The sequence below is a fragment of the Aquila chrysaetos genome, chromosome 1, assembly GCF_900496995.4.
Source record: "Aquila chrysaetos chrysaetos chromosome 1, bAquChr1.4, whole genome shotgun sequence".
NCBI lineage: Eukaryota > Metazoa > Chordata > Aves > Accipitriformes > Accipitridae > Aquila > Aquila chrysaetos.
This window is the reverse complement of record NC_044004.1, coordinates 56,100,436-56,118,721: the sequence shown is the minus strand read 5'-3', so window position 1 is coordinate 56,118,721 and position 18,286 is coordinate 56,100,436. Positions and strand designations below refer to the sequence as shown.

The 18,286-nt window shown below is 42.1% G+C and overlaps 1 protein-coding gene across 6 annotated transcripts in view; it reads left to right on the top strand.

Annotated features, from left to right (window-relative positions):
- PPP3CA (protein phosphatase 3 catalytic subunit alpha) overlaps positions 1–18,286 on the top strand; it is a 203,683-nt gene that overhangs the window by 74,244 nt on the left and 111,153 nt on the right. For 5 of the 6 annotated variants that reach the window (XM_030014151.1, XM_030014134.1, XM_030014115.1 and 2 more), the window contains exon 2: positions 13,730–13,930. In XM_030014151.1, coding sequence (XP_029870011.1) covers positions 13,730–13,930 — 201 coding nt within the window. Of the gene's footprint in view, positions 1–13,182; positions 13,247–13,729; positions 13,931–18,286 lie in introns of those variants that run through there. The other variant, XM_030014125.1, reaches the window with a different exon arrangement.

The window sequence follows — 18,286 nt, the reverse complement described above, 5'->3', positions numbered from 1 at the left end:
TTAAACTGTCTTTTCGTATTTAGTAAAGACTGTGGTAGTTTTTGTTTTGGTTTGTTTTTTTTTTTTAATATGACTCTGTGTAACACGATGTGTAAGTCCCTAAATCCTAATCTAGACAAAGCCAAACCATGCTATGTGAGGACTGTTGGTATCTAGCTGTTAAGCTGCAGAGGAAAAAAAAAAAAAAAGGCTAGTGCCTTTTCATGTTGCTGTTTTTCCAGGTATATGACCTGACCCCTGAACAAGAAAGGGCTGTTATTGGATCAGTAATAGGTGTAACCTGGCACAAATTAGTTTTCTTACATAATCAGGTGCATTTTTTTTTATGCTTATCCTGTGTTTCCTGTCTATTGATTATGGCTGAACAAGCAGAATTCAGTTTTAGTGTAATTCTGAAATGATGTTTTTCACACTAATATGTGTAGAGCTTGGCCAGTTTCTCATACAACATAAACCAGTATAAGTCAGTATAGATTCACTTGTGCAGAAGTATGCTGATTTAAAATCTTTGTCGAAGGCAAAAATGCTACTAAAACAAGCAAAGCTGTTTGGGAGTAAAAAAACCCCAAACCAAAAAAACCCAAACCATCAACTGCTGTTTCCAACTACTTTTTAAGGTTAATTTGGCTCCTACTGCACTTAGTCCATACACATATTTATATTTGTAAGGCTTTACTCTTTAATTTATACAGCCTTGGTCTTTTTGGACTGATTTATGAAGTGCTAGTGTAGATCTGCTACTTACTGCATGTCTCATGACCAGCAAAATAATAAACCAGGTTAACATTTACAGATCAGCATGATTTTTTTATTTAGTTCACATGGAATAGTTTAGACATTAATGTTTTAAATGTTCTTCACATCCTGATATTTATCGGCTTAGGTAAGGTGTTTGGGTTTTTTGTTTGTTTGTTTTCCCTAAGGTTTACTTTCTTAAAAAATTTTAAATAAACCTTACACAATTCAAAGATGCTACTTGCAAGTCCTTTGGTCAGTGCAGCTTAGAGCCTAGAAGATACAGGCAGTAAAGTACTGAGCTCTGTTAGCATCCCTAGCCCCTTGTCTTTGCCCTGTAGGCTGCAGGCTCTTTGGGCAAGGTATTGATTGCTAGATGCCAAAATGTCCTAAATTTGAAATGTAAGATTTCAATTTTTTTTTTTAAAAAGGATTGCTTTGTAACTCTAGCAGAAATTTCCATTTCCTCTGCCTGGTGAATAGCTTCTTGACTTTCTTGTAACAGCAAGAGGTGAGCTGGTGTTTCTTGTTCCAGGAAGCAACTTCTGCAGGCTGACATTTAAGCAGAGCAACTTCTATAATGTAACATTTAATTCGCATTAGAAAATAAAGTATCTGCAAATAGAGGTTGCTTTACCTGCACTTCCTCATCTCTTCTTCTAGGACTGTTTTAACAAATTTGTGTGACTAATGCCAGACTGTGCATAGTGGTCAATTTTTGGAAGCTAAATCTTCGTGGTATTTAAACCTTGTCCTGATGGAGCAGCTTTAGAAACGAAAGAATATTTGCTTTTCTGCCCTTTTGCATGTCACTGATGACTTTGAGGTGGACCTCAAAGCTAAGCTGATTTCTGACTAAACTTGGTAATGGTACCCTCTTATGCTCAAAAGGTGTGAGAAGGTCTTAGCTAAGACTTCAGTTTCTAGGTGAGGAATTGTCTGCAGTGCCCCTTTTAGCTATGTTGCCAGATAAGAGACTGAAATTTGGTAGTGTCAACTGACTGAAGTAGGTTGAACGAGAAAGTCAGAAGAAAATGGTGCCATAAATCTGGATTGACACCTGAAGGTTATTCAGGTCCTAGAATTGATTATTTTTTTCCCAATAGATTGAAATAATTTCACATGCGATCACTTCCTAATTGCTTACAATTAGGAACAATAGTGAAGTCTTACTGTAGAAAAGAAATCATCCATCACTCAAGTATTTTGGGGGATGGAGGAATGCGCCTGATTCCTTATCTAAGTCTTGGAAGACCTTTGGTATTTTCCATTGTTACAAGGTTTTTTTTTCCCTGACTTTATTTTCTCCAAACGAATTGTTCCTATAAAGGAATTTAAACTCTGGATAATTATTGTTCTGTGTTCCAAAAGCTAATAAAAACAAAGCTCAACAGTATGCAGTTGGAGGCCTATGGAAAAACGTGGGTGTAACACACAAAGCAGAAAAACAAACTTTGCTGATGAGGCCAGGAAGCTACAATCACATTTTCCAGTTTTAACTGTATGTGTTGGTCCTAACTGGGAATGTTTCCTGTTAGACTGAATTTTTCCTCTCTATATTATTTTGTAGTTGTTTTTTTATCCATAAACTGTGGACAGGTGAGGATAATAAATATCAAAGATACTTGCATATGACCTCAAACACAGGGAAAGGTTATATTTTTGTAATATTTTAGAGAGATGCATGTTGCTTTGTGCTCTATAAGACTGGAAGGATTTGTTTGCTTATATTCCAGTAGTTGCCCAAAAGATACTCTGGAAATGCTGTTAGTAAATAACAACATACCCTACAATTTGGTATTTCAGACAGACCCATTTCTTTGAATTATGAGGCTTTTCTTTCATGCAACTCTTTTAAAGTGTACCTCCTTCCCTTCCGCTTTCCAACCTGTACCTCTTACTAAGTTCTCAGGGTATGCTCTCTGATGTGTCTGTTGCCTGTAAATGTTCTCCTCTAAAAGTTTTGATGTCATCATTTTTTTCAGATATTTTTGAGAAACTGAAAAACATTTTTATTGCTCATTTTTTGATAATGATTTAAGATTAGAGTTAGATTTAGCAGGTTACGGTAATCCAAATTTATGTGTGTTAATGATATCAACACTTTAGTTTATTATAAAAGTGTTCAGAGCGGTTTGGATGGGTACATGTCAATCAATTCACCAGACGAAAATCAAACCACCAAAGGAATCTTGTGTGTTTATCCAGGCCTTTGTGTGTTTTATCGTTCTTCATTTGAGCCCAGAATAATGTGTCACTGCTCTAACGCTTCTGAAGAATTCCTTTATGTAAATTATTCTTTAGGATTTTTAAGGTTTCCTGTGGTGAATATAAAGAACATCAAATCCTATATTGGTGGGTCATTTTTTGTTTCTTTAATGGATTGGTTTGTGTGTGTGTGTGGTGACTTAAGGTGGCACAGGTACTTATGGTTGTTCTTTTCAAGTACAATTTGACCTGAGTTTATGAGGAGATTGGTTATATTCTTTTAAAGAGTTGAAGAAAGGTGTTGCTATATACTTTTCTTATTGTTAGGTACTGTATAGTCTGGAGAAGGCCAGTAATGTCATGAAAAGACCATAGCAATTCCTGAAGTGGTGGGAAGGTGTAATACTCTGACCTTTAATCCTCTGAGAACAGGTAACTTTGTTGAAAAGACACCGTTAGGATTTCAGATTTGAGGACACTAAAATACTCTCTTACCTCATGTATTGGGTTTGCATGGCAAGGTTTTGGTAGCCGGGGGGCTACAGGTGTGGATTCTGTGAGAAGGTGCTAGAAACTTCCCCCATGTCTGATAGAGCCAATGCCAGCCACTCCAAATGGACCTGCAGCTGGCCAAGGCCGAGCCCATCAGTGACGGTGGTAGCACCAGAGCAGAGATTGCCTTGCAGTCCGTGGTGAAGACCATGGTGAGACAGATTGTCCTCCTGCAGCCCATGGAGGTTAACCATGGAGGTTAACAGTGGAGCGGATATCCACTTGCAGCCCATGGAGGACCCCACGCCAGAGCAGGTGGATGCCTGAAGGAGGCTGTGACCCTGTAGGGAGCCCGTGCTGGAGCAGTCTGTGCGTGAAGGACTGCACCCATGGAAGGCACCCACGCTGGAGCAGTTCGTTAAGAACTGCAGCCTGTGGGAAGGACCCATGTTGGAGAAGTTCATGGAGAACTGTCTCGTGGGAGGGACCCCAAGCTGGAGCAGGGGAAGGCTGTGAGGAGTCCTGCCCCTGAGGAGGAAGGAGCAGCAGAGACAAGGTGTGATGAACTGACCCCAACCCCCATTCCCCGTCCCCCTGTGCTGCTGAGGAGGGAGGAGGTGGAGAAGATAGGGAGTAAACAAAGTAAAGTTAAGCCCTGGAAGAAGGGAGGGGTGGGGGGAAGGTGTTTTAAGTTTTAGATTTTATTTTCTCATTATTGTACTCTAATTTTGATTGGTAATAAATTAAACTAATTTCCCCAAGTTGAGTCTGTTTTGCCCATGGCAGTAATTGCTGAGTGATCTCCCTGTCCTTATCTCAACCCATGAGCCTTTTGTTGTTATATTTTCTCTCCCCTGTCCGGCTGAGGAGGGGGAGTGATAGAGCAGCTTTGGTGGGCACCTGGTGTCCAACAAGGGTCAACCCGCTCCACCTCAGCTGGGTAATTCAACAGAAATGACAGGATTTCAGCCTCATTCTGTTGTTCCAAGGTAATGGTCACTTTCAGTGCCCTTCCTCTCTGCTGTGCCACTCATCTATTTGCACAAAGATCCCTGTATGCTCATAGTTCAGGCAAGATAATCCGTCAAAAACATATCCGCATCATTGAGAGGTAACGGAATGGCTCCTGGCACAAAGTGCAGAGCCAGTTTCGCAACTGGTTGGTTGCAGTCTTCTCCTATGAAGTAACAAGGTGCTACGGGGGGGAGATTTAATCTTTCCTTTGCAAGTTTGAGGCTCAAATCCTGCAGAAGTGTTTTGTGTAAAGAATTGGATTCCCTTAGGTATCACAGAGTTATGCTACATGAGGACTGTTTGCAGTGTGCTTGAATGGGTTGGCTTAGGGTGGGACATTTCATGTGAGAAGTGAAGGGGAGAGGTGTACTGATTAGAAGGCCGCATCAAGTGCCTTAGCATCTGGAAACAACTTGGCAATATGTTGGGGACAATACATGGTTGACATTGCCCTTCATTTTACAAACACTTTCCTAGCGTAGCTTCTGTCCAAAGTTAGGTGAGCTTCTCTGATGCAATTCTGTCTTTGCTGTTGTGTTCTCCAGTTATGATTGAAATGTCAGAAGATATAAAAAATAGTCATCAGAGCTGGGATATTCGGTGAAGTGTCTTTTGTTATTTGCTTTTTTATTTTTTTTTTTTTTGAGCCTTCATATATCAAGAAATTATGGTAGCAAGGCTCATCTCGGTCTTCTGTGAAGCAGTTTCCTTGCCAACCTGTAACGCACCAAGGACTAGAATTAGTTAATGGCTCCAACAGCAATTAAACAGCCCTGTTGTGGTGGGTTTTGTTGCCTCCAACCATTCTTTGAGAAAGATGCTCCTCCCCCCACGTTACATGAAGAGGAGTCAGTGATCTTGGGTAAATACTGACCATTTTTACCACAACTGACTGGCAAGTCTACTGATAATGGTTATTTCTGGGTCATGGATGTTATTGCCTCTTCTCAAGTGGCCTGTTTTCCATGCTGCCCGCTGAGATATCTGTCAAAGGAATTCCTTTCTATTTTCTCTCTAAATTTGGTATATGTGGGCTTTGTTGAGGAATGACCCTCTTGTCTGCTCCTGATTTAGTTTACAGGTGCTGTTATTCTAAGGTGACTTCATGCAACAGCACCTTCTTTTTGATGGACTGTTTCTTTATGCAGTATTGACTACCTCGCCCAGTGGAACCCTCAAGCTTCCTGTGAAGCAACATACCTTCTTCTTGAGTGACATTGATTTAATTATGTCTTTAAACAAATACAGGTGTGAGCACTTCTGATTACACTGCAAGAACTTCTTGGCCATGGGGAAAAATTAATGCTAAATTTCTATAGGAATCCTCATAGTTTCTTATTGTAGATTTATTTTCCAGATTTTAATTTCCGACACTTTCACCATCCAGTGAGCAGATTTAGTAAAAAAAAGTTCTCAAATACATCATGTCTTAAAATGGCAGGTGAAAGCTTGATTGTTTAGAAAGGGATTGTGAATTCCAGTGATGTTTCAGAGTCAGGAGTAGCTTCCAGGCAGGCTTTACATCACATGTGCCTACTTTAATGACAGTAGCTAATGTAAAATGAAATCTGATAGTTTTTGTTAGAAAACATCAGAACATGAGTTCCACTGAGAAAATATTGGTTTAAGTCTTATGCTGTCATATAAATAGTTGGATATTTTTTTTTTTTACCAGATGGAGACATATTTTCCTGTCTAAAATTCAAGTGGACAAAAAAATAAGAACTTGCACATATTATGAATGCTATAGTACAAATTTTTATATTGAAAAGAAATCTTGTCTTCTAAATAAGTCACCCATCTGTATGCTACTCCTAAAAATTACCTGCTAAGAAAAAAATGTGTAGGTTAAAAAAAGATCCCAGTGATCCAGCGTGTTTGAATGGTGGATCTGTCGCCAGATAACTTGTGCATGGAGGTGAAGGCATCATCCATGTGCCGCCTGAGGAAATCTGCAGAGGGGGATGTTTGTCGCAGTTGATGTCCTGGGTGGCTGAGCATTTTTTGCAGCGCTCTTTCCCTTTCCCACCACTTTGGTGAGCGCTGCGCTGCCTGGGAGGTTTCGCTCCGTTCCCCTTAGCAGCTGTGGATGGCAGTGACTCATCCTCTTGTTCCTGTCTGTCACCTGAAGTAAGTAGTGTTCTTGAAAAAAAAATTCATTGTTCTTTCCCTTTTGGTTCATAGTAACCCTGTAAGCCAGAAATTTGTAGGCAACTGTACAGGAACATGCTCAGAATTATGTAGTGTTAAACTATTGCCATTAGGTAAAAAAGCTGATCTTTGGCTGCTGCTTTATATACTGGACCATAGCTTTGGTCAGACGTGGCATGGTACAGAAATGCAGAACTCTGATTAAATAGTAAATACTCCAGTATGGATGTTGTTCTTGTTCAGCAGGAATGCCCAAGAATACGCCATGTGTTGAACCACATTGTAAAATGGGGGTAGATTTTCAAACTCAGCCTGCAAAAAGTGTTAGTTAGCTATTAAAAATGTTCCTGGCTTTCAAAAATACAGTTTTGTTGGAGTTTCCAAGATGACAGGAAAATTTTATGTATACCAAGTCTGAAAGTTATGAATAAGTAGATGTAAAAAAATAAAGCTGCAGAGTGACCTGACTTTTTTTGCACGTGTAGAGTAAGCGTCGACCGGTTTAATAACTTGTGCTCTAGCCACTGCTATAGTGCAAATGTTTCTCAAAATGCAGAATTGCAAATTGCCATCAGACAAATGCAATGCATTGAGTTATTGAGATAATGATAGTTAATGTTGTGTTTTCCCTACAAATGAAGAGGAAAGCATTTATTTTTCATAAAAGTATGGTGTGCTATAAACAGTTATATACAGACATACAGCATAAGTGATATGAAATTACAGGACAAGAATTACAGAGGGAGATAATTTGCAAGGAACTTGAATATTGATGAAAGGCATTTTTTCTTATGGGCAGCCTCCTCTGACAGTATTAATTCAGTATACAGCTTCATTTTAAAATTAATAATATATAAACAAAATAATGCTTGCTTTGCCGCATGCTTGTATTTTATTTATGTATGCACACATGGTCCACTCTAATTAAGCACAGCTTTTATGGTTTATTTATTTGTTCTAGAGAGGCTGCTTAATATTTGAGAGAAACAGTAACGATGTGTCTGACCTTTGCAGTGGCTGTGTTAATGGTAAGACGGGTTTTGCAGGAACCTGCAAGAACAGTAAAATAGCAGGTTGATCTTTTTCTCCATTTGCTGGAACATGCTCAAGAGACCTGAAAGCACAAGAGGAAAAAAAAACCAAACCACTAAGTGGTTAAAGAGTATTTTCTTGTGTTTTCAGATCTCGGGAGGATGCTACTGACAGGCTGAGGTAAAGGGTTAAAAACTTTGTTTCTTTTCTTTTTGTTGTGGTCCGTGTTTTGTTACCAAACCACCAGGGTAGTATTTCACATAGTGAATAGTCGGTTTGTTTTTTTTTTTAATGCCAATACAAAGAAATAAATGTAAACAGAGGTGGAGACCAGTCCAGGTTTTAAGTTTTATAGAGTGTGGATAAACATGCATGACTTTCTTCTGTGGTGGTCTTGTAGTGGAATTTGTCACTAAACTTCCTAAAAATACACCTGGTATGTACACACAAATTTTATTGCCTCTCCCTTTTTTATGACCTTTGCTTAATACAGATTCCCACCTCTTTTTACAAAAAGGTCACCTGAGCCTGTGCCGTGGCGAGGAGCTCGGTGCTGGCAGTTCAACCTGCCACTCCTTCCTCCTCCTGCCTCTCCCTGGTGGGCTCCTCTCCCAGCTCCGCGCTCTTCCCTGTTGTGTATGCTGTGTGCACAGCTGCTGTCTGATGAGGCTCTTGGTTTTATTTCTGATAAAGGCAAAACCACTGGGAGAGAAAGAGTCGTTTGTTGCAAGCGCTAATAGCATGGTTTTAAAAAAAGTGGAAAAAGAAAGCAGGTATGGAGAAGCTGATGGATACCTGTGTATTCAGATGGTAACATTGCTATATATAAAGCAATGGAAATTAAATGTTTATGTTTATAAAAGGATTTTGATTGATCCAGGCATTTGTGGGTGATACCAGTAAAGAATGATGTTTAACTGACTTCCACATGAACATGACCATTTCTTACATTGTTCTTCTGTGGAAGATCTGTGTATGTGTACATACAAAATTAATATTCTCATAATGGAAGATGCAATTTGTGGTCTATTCAGTTGCTCATGTTTTTGCTAATTAATCATTAATCATCTGCTATTGGAACAGTATCTCTTTCTTTAATTAGCCGCTGGTAGGTTTGTTAGAAAACTGCCTGCAGAGCAACAGTGCTGCAGTTTATGCCATATATTTCTCTTAATCAGTAGGTAACATTTCATAGCTTTTGTTTGCTTGATTGCTTGTCTGTTTTGCTCTATCTTTATAAATGTGAAAATTTCCTTTCAGCATACATGCATATAAGGTAGTTACCTCAAAGTAATAGTATGCTGCATAGGTTGTTACACTGTGATAGCTTTGCAGAAGACCAGAGGTGGTTGTCTTGCAAAGGAATGCAAGCTAATGGTACATGCTTCTTCCAGCCAAACTCATTGGAGATTAGTAACAACTTTTCCTTCTCCTCCTTCCTCCCTGCAGAAAATGCAGGACCATTAGGACTAGCTAGCCTTCCGGGTTGTTTTCATGGGTTGGTTGGGGGGGTTGGGGGGTTTTTTTGTTTGGTTTTTTGGGTTTTTTTCAGAAGGAGGATGGAAGCTTGGAGGACTGCTGAGTTCTCATTCACCTTCCTTTTTCATGCAATGTTTATTCTTTTTCTGTGTTGCATAATGAATTGTTAATGGCTCATGTATCCGCCTGGGGAGGGGTGAGGAGCTGACCAAGAGCTTATGGGTCAGGATTAAAGGGAGGGCAGGGACAGGTGACATTATGGGGGGGTTCTGCTACAGGCCACCCAACCAGGAAGATTGAGCGGTTGAGGCCCTCTTTAGACAGATAGGAGCAGCCTTATGTTCACAAGCCCTGGACCTCATGGGGGACTTCAACCATCCCAATATCTGTTGGAAAAACAACCCAGCAGGGCATAAGCAATCCAGGAGGTTGCTGGAATGCATTGATGATAACTTCCCTCTCCAAGTGATAGAGGAGCCAACAAGGAGAGGTGCTATGCCGGACCTTGTTCTCACCAACAGGAAGGGGCTGGTGGGGAATGTGAAGCTCAAGGGCAGCCTTGGCTGCAGCGACCATGAAATGGTGGAGTTCAAGATCCTTAGGGCAGCGGGGAGGGCACATAGCAAGCTCGCTACCCTAGACTTCAGGAGAGCAGACTTTGGCCTCTTCTGCTTAGTAGAGTACCATGGGATAAAGCCCTGGAGGGAAGAGGGGCCAAAGCAAGCTGGTTAATATTCCAGGGTCACCTCCTCCAAGCTCAGGAGCAATGCATCCCAACAAAGAGGATGTCAGGCAAAAACACCAGGAGGCCTGCATGGATGAACAAGGAGCTCCTGGAGAAACTCAAACACAGAAAGGAAGACTACAGAGGGTGGAAGCAAAGACAGGTAGCCTGGGAGGAATACAGGGAAAGTGTCCGAGCAGCCAGGGATCAGGTTAGGAAGGTTAAAGCCCTGATAGAATTTAATCTGGCCAGGGACATCCAGGGCAACAAGAAAAGCTTCTATAGGTACGCCGGTGACAAAAGGAAGGCTAGGGAAAATGTGGGCCCTCTCTGGAAGGAAACGGGAGACCTGGTTACCTGGGACATGGAGAAGGCTGAGGTACTCAACGATGTTTTTGCCTCAGTCTTCCCTGGCAAGTGCTGCACCCATACCGCTCAGGTCGCAGAAGGCAAAGGCAGGGAGTGGGAGAATGAAAACCCACCCACCATAGGAGAAGATCAGGTTTGAGGATCTAAGGAACCTGAATGTGCACAAGTCCATGGGACCTGATGAGATGCATCCACAGGTTGTGAGGGAACTGGTGGCTGAAGTGGCTAAGCCACTATCCATCATATTTGAGAAGTCATGGCAGTCTGGGGAAGTTCCCATGGACTGGAAAAGGGGAAACATAACCCCCATCTTTAAAAAGGGAAAAAAGGAAGACCTGGGGAACTACAGGCCACTAAGTGTCACCTCTGTGCCCAGCAAGATCACGGAGCAGATCCTCCTGGAAGCTATGCTAAGGCACATGGAAAATAAGGAGGTGATTGGTGACAGCCAACATAGCTTCACTAAGGGCAAATCACGCCTGACAAATCTGGTGGCCGTCTACAACAGGATTACAACATTGGCAGATAAGGGAAGAGCAACAGACATCACCTACCTGAACTTGTGCAAAGCATTTGACACTGTCCCACACGACATCCTTGTCTCTAAATTGGAGAGACATGGATTTGAAGGATGGACCACTCGCTGGATAAGGAATTGGCTGGATGGTCACACTCAAAGAGTTGTGGTCAATGGCTCCATGTCCAAGTGGAGACCAGTGACGAGTGGTATTTCTCACGAGGTCGGTATTGGGACCGGCGCTATTTAACATCTTTGTTGGCAACATGGACAGTGGGATTGAGTGCACCCTCAGCAAGTTTGCCAACGACACCAAGCTGTGTGTTGCAGTCGACACACTGGAGGGAAGGGATGCCATCCAGAGGGACCTTGACAGGCCTGAGAGGTGGGCCTGTATGATCCTCATGAAGTTCAACAAGGCCAAGTGCAAGGTCCTGCACATGGGTCGGGGCAATCCCAAGCACAAGTACAGGCTGGGTGGAGAATGGATTGACAGCAGCCCTGAGGAGAAGGACTTGGGGGTGTTGGTTGATGAGAAGCTCAACATGACGTGACAATGTGCATTTGCAGCCCAGAAAGCCAACCGTATCCTGGGCTGCATCAAAAGAAGTGTGACCAGCAGGTCGAGGGAGGTGATTCTCCCCCTGTACTCCGCTCTCATGAGACCCCACCTGGAGTACTGCATTCAGCTCTGGGGCCCCCAACATATGAAGGACATGGACCTCTTGGAGGGAGTCCAGAGGATGGCCATGAAGATGATCAGAGGGCTGGAGCACCTCTTCTATGAAGACAGGCTGAGAGAGTTGTGGTTGTTCAGCCTGGAGAAAAGAAGGCTCCAGACCTTATAGCAGCCTTCCAATACCTAAAGGGGGCCTACAGGAAAGCTGGAGAGGGACATTTTACAAGGGCATGTAGTGATAGGATGAGGGGTAATGGCTTTAAACTGAAAGAGGGTAGATTTAGATTAGATGTAAGGAAGAATTTCTTCACTGTGAGGGTGGTGAGGCACCGGAACAGGTTACCCAGAGAAGTTGTGGATGCCCCCTCCCTGTCAGTGTTCCAGGCCAGGTTGGATGGGGCTTTGAGCAACCTGGTCTAGTGGAAGGTGTCCCTGCCCATGGCAGGAGGGGTTGGAACTAGATGATCTTTAAGGTCCCTTCCAACCCAAACCATTCTGAGTCTATGTTTCTGTGATACAGTTGCCTTGCTTTTGAGGGTCTGCTGCAGATAGAAGTGAAAGATTGACAAAGCATATAACCTCATTTTTGCGAGTTTTATGGGATAGGCTTAACTGCAGTAGCTGCAAAAAGTGGGGTGGGGTTTTGGTCTTTAACAGCCTACCTCTTATCATAGAAGTACTATTCAAAACATAAACTAATTTATAGCAATCTAGGAGTTCTTGTCAATTGAGTGAGATCATCACAGATCTGTGGCAGGGTTTTCCAGAGCTGAGGGCTGTACTTTAACTTCATTGTTGGTTGTATGTGTCATTGTTTCAGGAGAATCCTGGTGGTGTCAGGGACGTCATAAACTTTCACCTTCTCCTCCTCTTGTCCCACGTTGAAGTCTGAGAGCAGTCGGGCTTCCGTGTTTTACAAAGACCCACATTCATTAGTCCCCACCAGACTATTTCAGTGAATGGACTGCTGGAGCTGGGGCAGCAAAAAGGAAAAAAAAATTGAGCCCCCCCCCCCCCCCCCCCCAGTTTTCTGAAGATGTTTGTGTATAAAATATCAGTGGAAAATAACTGCACAAAGTGAAATTGTTTATTATCTGCTCTGTTACTTCTGGTAGTGTAAGTGAAGAGTTCTTGACTTGGGCTTTAAATGATGTGTGTGATTTGTGGTCTGTTTCTGATGTACACTGGTTGTGAAATGAGAAGAAAATTGAAGCTAACAGATACATTGATCTGCTGCATTAGGGTTTCGTGTCTCAGGATGTGGCAGAGCTGCCAGTAAGACACTTGGTGGGAGACAAGACCCTTTGGCAGGGACAGGGTTGCACTGCAGATGCGGCCAGCTGAGACCAGCCCTGCGGCCACCTCTTCTCCCTGCTCAGAGCTCCCAAATAACCTGACCCTCCTGCAGCTGTGGCAGGGATCAGTGTAATTACCCTGTGGCTGGCGAGGCAGACGGTGCCTGATGCCACTCCGATTGAACTGCAAGGGAAAAGGGGTTAAGCTGGGATAACGCTCCAGCCTCATCCTGGCAGCTGAGAGCATCACCTCTGAGCCTTCTCGCTCCAGCTGGCTCTAGGAGAGCCAGAGCAGGAGCATCTGAAGTTTGCTATACGCCTCAGACCTTACGTGATGGCAGTACGCAGCTCGCTAGTCACTGCCATGTTGCTAGGGCAACCCACCTATTTTCCAACATCAGTCTGATACATCCTCTGCCCTGCCTTTGCTGGAGTGCTCTGTTTGGCACTTAGGCATGCTTTGATGGGCTTTGAATCTATCTTGCGTAGCTAACTATTACTTATGCTGGGAAGATATATTCCATCTCCCTACACCAAGTCGTTAGAGAGAGGTCTGTCTTGGATTTTAGCATTTTAATTGGAGTGTATCTATGCATGTCCATGCACGGAAATTAAATATTGCACTTGTTTGTGCATTTTATGCTCTTAAGGGAAGGGAGCATTATATCAATGTTCTCTAGTGCTACTAGAGCAGTTTAAGCTTCATTCCCTTTTTTCCCCTGATATTTCCATGCCTTTTGGGGGGCTTGTTGGAACGTATCTACCTGTAAATATGGCCTAAATCTTCCTCTCAGTTTTTTATAAGCATTAATTAGTGGTTCTTGCACGCGTGAATAATGTAGCCCATGGAATACATGCTCTTTAATGGTATCTTTGATAATCTATGTAGAATTTAAACCACAAATTATAAGAAGCAGTAGAAAATTCATGTTAACACTGTTTTGCAGCAGAGATGTCTTTTGAAATGTGTTATTATCAGTAATAGAGGCTTTGCAGTAAAAAGTGACCAGATATTTTTGTTTTTTTCCACTCAGCTGTCCCATTTCCTCCAAGTCACCGGCTCACAGCTAAGGAAGTGTTTGATAATGATGGAAAACCTCGTGTGGATATCTTAAAGGCACACCTTATGAAAGAAGGGAGACTGGAAGAGAGTGTTGCTTTGAGAATAATAACTGAGGGAGCTTCAATTCTCCGCCAGGAAAAAAATTTGCTGGACATAGATGCACCAGTCACAGGTTAGTATGGAGTTATGATGAAGGGGATAGCTGCTTGTTTGGGACATGATAAGTAATGCATTAGTGTATGTGGCTTCCTAAGAAGCTGAAAGGCAGCTTAAAGATCATTTGTTCTCTCCAATACTCGATTCTTTCTTTGTCTGCTACCACTAGGATAATGGAGGCCATCAAGCAGCTTGTAAATTAGAGGAAAGGATCACATCTGCTGAGCCCTTTCTGTTCCTAAGGCAGAGAACATTTTTAGTCTTTAAGAGAAGATTAGAAGAACTTTTTTAAACTTGAAAAGTTATCTGGCCTTTTGCACCAGGTATTAATTCCATAATTTTATAGATGTCATTTACCATAGTAGCACTGTTCAGACATAAAGACGGCATTGGGCTCTGAAGGAACAATGGCATCAGAGTAAATGGAAATTTTAATTAAATGCTAAGGAAAATAATGAGTGCAGAAAAAAAGGAAAAAAAAATTAGCAGAATCCCGGTTTATGTTGCCTGGGGGATTAATGAATTGTGTTGGTTGCAGAACCCATCCTGCCCTTGACTATCAAACGCTACCACCCACTCATTAATCCTCAGGAAATGCCTTATACTTTGAATTTCCTTCTCTAATTGTCTCCTGCCTCCGACTGCATTCTGAATGTATGAATGCATTTGCTTGCTTTAATGTGCCTCCTCCCTTGTTTTGTTGTTGTTATCGGATATGAATGCGTTTTTGGCAAGAAATCGATCTGTGGCATAGAAAGTTAGCTGTGGGGCAAAAGACAACTAATTCTAGCCAGCTTAAACTATGAAACCAAACTATAAAACTTGGTTTAAGAAGGCAGGTCCTTTTATCACTTTCGTTTCTGGAGAGCCCCCAAAAAAGTAAAAGAAATAGGTTCACCTGCTGCAGAAGAAGGGTTACCAGTCTTTGTTATCAGTACTGGTAGCATTCACCAAAACCTACATCAAAGTAGCAAAACCTTCATTTTCAGGAAGCCTTCTTTGAAACTGAAGAACATAGTGTCTGGACTAGAATGATGCACGACTAATTAAAGCTTGTAATTTAAAAAATGACATCCAAATAGGGGATTGTAGCTTGACCTGGAGAGGTAATGTGTATCATCTTTTATGTTATAATTAGCTTGTCATGCTGCCATACAATTCTGATGGAAAAGATGTCAATCATGTTGCAGCTCATGGATGAATAGAGGAAATCAGATGAATAAAAGGATTCCCTGAGTAGACCGATAATAAAGTTCTACACACATTTTCTTTGACACTTCAGGATAAATGGAAGAAGTCATAGAGGTGCAATACCATTGTCCATAACTGAGCGGCAGACATGCAGAAATGCTACCTTTCTGTGGATTTTCTCTTTGGTTTTTTGAGTGTGATTTTTTTTTTTTTTAATTGTCATGGTTTAACCCCAGCCAGCAACTAAGCACCACGCAGCCGCTCACTGACTCCCCCCCCGCCCTGTGGGATGGGGGAGAGAACTGGGGGGAAAAAACGTAAAACTCATAGCTTGAGATAAGAACAGTTTAATAGGACAGAAAGGAAGAAACTAAGAATGATAATAATAACACTAATAAAATGACAATAATAATAATGGTAAAAGAATTGGAATATACAAGTGATGCACAATGCAATTGCTCACCACTCGCTGACCGACACCCAGTTAGTCCGCGAGCGGCGATTCCCCCTGCCCCCACTCCCCCCAGTTCCTATACTAGATGTGACGTCACACGTTATGGAATACCCCTTTGGCCAGTTTGGGTCAGCTGCCCTGGCTGTGTCCTGTGCCAACTTCTTGTACCCCTCCAGCCTTCTCGCTGGCTGGGCATGAGAAGCTGGAAAATCCTTGACTTAGTCTAAACACTGCTCAGCAACAACTGAAAACATTGGTGTGTTATCAACATTCTTCTCATACTGAACCCAAATCATAACACTGTACCAGCTACTAGGAAGACAATTAACTTTATCCCAGCTGAAACCAGGACATAATCCATTGAGAGATGTAGACTGTAAGAGGACGGGTCTGGTGTGTTGTGTCCTGACTGATTTCCATAAGTCCATGTTTAATGTTCTCTCTCTCTTTTTAATTTCTCTGTTTAAAAATTATTTCTTAAATGCTTTTGAAGGTATCAGAGTTGTTCTGAATTATATTTTGGAGATTAATCTCCTGAAGGTTACCCCATTGTATAACACTGGTATAATTTAAGTCTTTGATTCTTTTTTCAGTTGAGCCTACATCTTGCTTTGTTCCTGCTTTTGAAATTATTCTCATGCAGTGATTGCGATACTGCAGCATCCTTCAGGGTGGCTGGTAGCTACTCTCTTTTAAGCTAGCGTAGGAAAGCTCAGCTCCTAATGCTTGTTAGCAGGGTAGCTGAGAAGTGCTAATGTTCTGTATGAACAAACATGAAAGCTGGAGTTATGAAAGTGATCATCAAAAGAAGGAAAAAAATAAATTGTGAGGGGGAGGTTGGGAAAGCTTGTGAGGCATGTTGCTGTGGGCCTGACAATTTTCTTTGTATGAGTAGTATGACAGCAGGTGTCTGGATAAAGAGAATACCAATTGACCAATGAAGTGGTGGAAGTGCAAGGTATACAGGTAATCAAGAAATAACTTTGGAGTAGAGGGAAGCTTTTTTCAAACGTATGGAAGAACAAACAAAACCACTGATAGGAGAAGAAAATAAATTTTAGGTTTTAGACATGGCAAGCAGTCTTGTTGAAGAGTTGCAGTCATAAATCATTAATATGGGATCCTTTGTGAGAGATACATTCATCTTTTAGAAACATATCTCTGTAACTGGTTAATGAGACTGTGATCATCAAAAAGAAGAGAGATAGAAGAGCATAACTGTTGAAGTAAGAGCACTGTGGATTAGTACAGTGATATACTTGATAAATGTTAAAGAACACGAAAAGTTTGTTCTTCAAGCCTTGTGCAGCCATCCCTCAATCTGAAATTTCTCTTTTGTTTATTTCAAGGGGTGAGATAATTGTCCTCAGAAAAAACATCAGAGTTCTGTTTATAAGCAAAGTCATGTGAAATAAAGTGGGTACATAGAAGACCTGGATTTGAGGGAGAAGATGATTTGTATAATGGGGGGAGGCATGCAAAGAGCCTTAATGTGGAATGCACCGTCCATTATTTTGCATTTATGTATAAAACTTACACTGTATCTGTGTTTAGCTGCAAGCACCAATGTGATTGTCATTTTGAGTTAATACATTTTGTTTTCAAATTTGGCAAGGTTATAAGCCTTTTACAGTATTGCTGATGAATTCATTTGCGATCTTAGCTGAAATTCTTGTTGTTTGCTACACGCATGCGTAGTTTGCTACAGTTCTGCCTTACAACCAAGGTGAACTATTCCTGCAGTTGTTACACAGGGCTGCTTTTTGCTGGGTGTGAATCTGAACAGAGCCTGAACTAAGAAGAGACTCCAAGTCCTCTGCTATCAGGACTGTTCCTGCATCTGGGAAGTGTTGAGGCAACTTTGTCTTGACTTGTGAATGTGAGTTGGGAAGGATGGAGAGAATTGGGTCCAAAAAAGTGAGTGTATTGAGGGGAAGGCTGAAAGTAGGGATGAAAAGTGGTGATGGGGTGCTCAGCAGACAACAAGGAGGTGGCTGAGACTGGCCACTTGACATGAAGACAAGAAAATGTGTTAGAGGTGCAAAGCTTGGGAGACAATAGCCAAGAGGCTGAGTCAGAGGTTGACAGAAGATGGCTGGGCAGGCAAAGTAGGAAGATGAGCAAGAGACTGACAGGGTATTTGGACTAGCTGGGCAAGGCACTTGGTCTGGGAGGTGAAGAGGCACTTGGTCTGGGAGGTGAAGAGGCACATGGTGGAGTGGGCCTGGATGCAGAGTAACAGCTGTGGTAGAAGCAGTTACCAGTACAGACCTGTCTCATGGCTGGCACAAGGGTTGTGGGGTCATCTGGATTTCCAGTGTGGGGAAGTGAGCCAGGCGCCCTGGGCTAGCAGGATGCTTTCCAGTTGCTTGCAGCACCACGGGGAATGTCTGTGCCAGCCTTCACCCACCGGGGAATGGGCAGACAGCAAGGGGACAGGGAGCCACCTTCCACAGATGGATTGTTTCTGACTTCTTCATCAATACCCGCTTCTCTTGGAGGCCTGTGGGCTTCATCTTAAGCTTGTGGGTTTAATGAGGTTGATCTACCACTAGACTACAGCTGTTCAGTGTTCAGAGGAAAGATGTCTCTATGGCAGCCTTAGAATTTCCAGTCCTGTTTTATGTTCATAACAGTATAATGACACATGGAGAAATAGGCTCATTTTTAATTGTTTTTTTCTAAGAAGGCTAAAGAAGTATATCTCTGAACCTCCCTGATGGCATT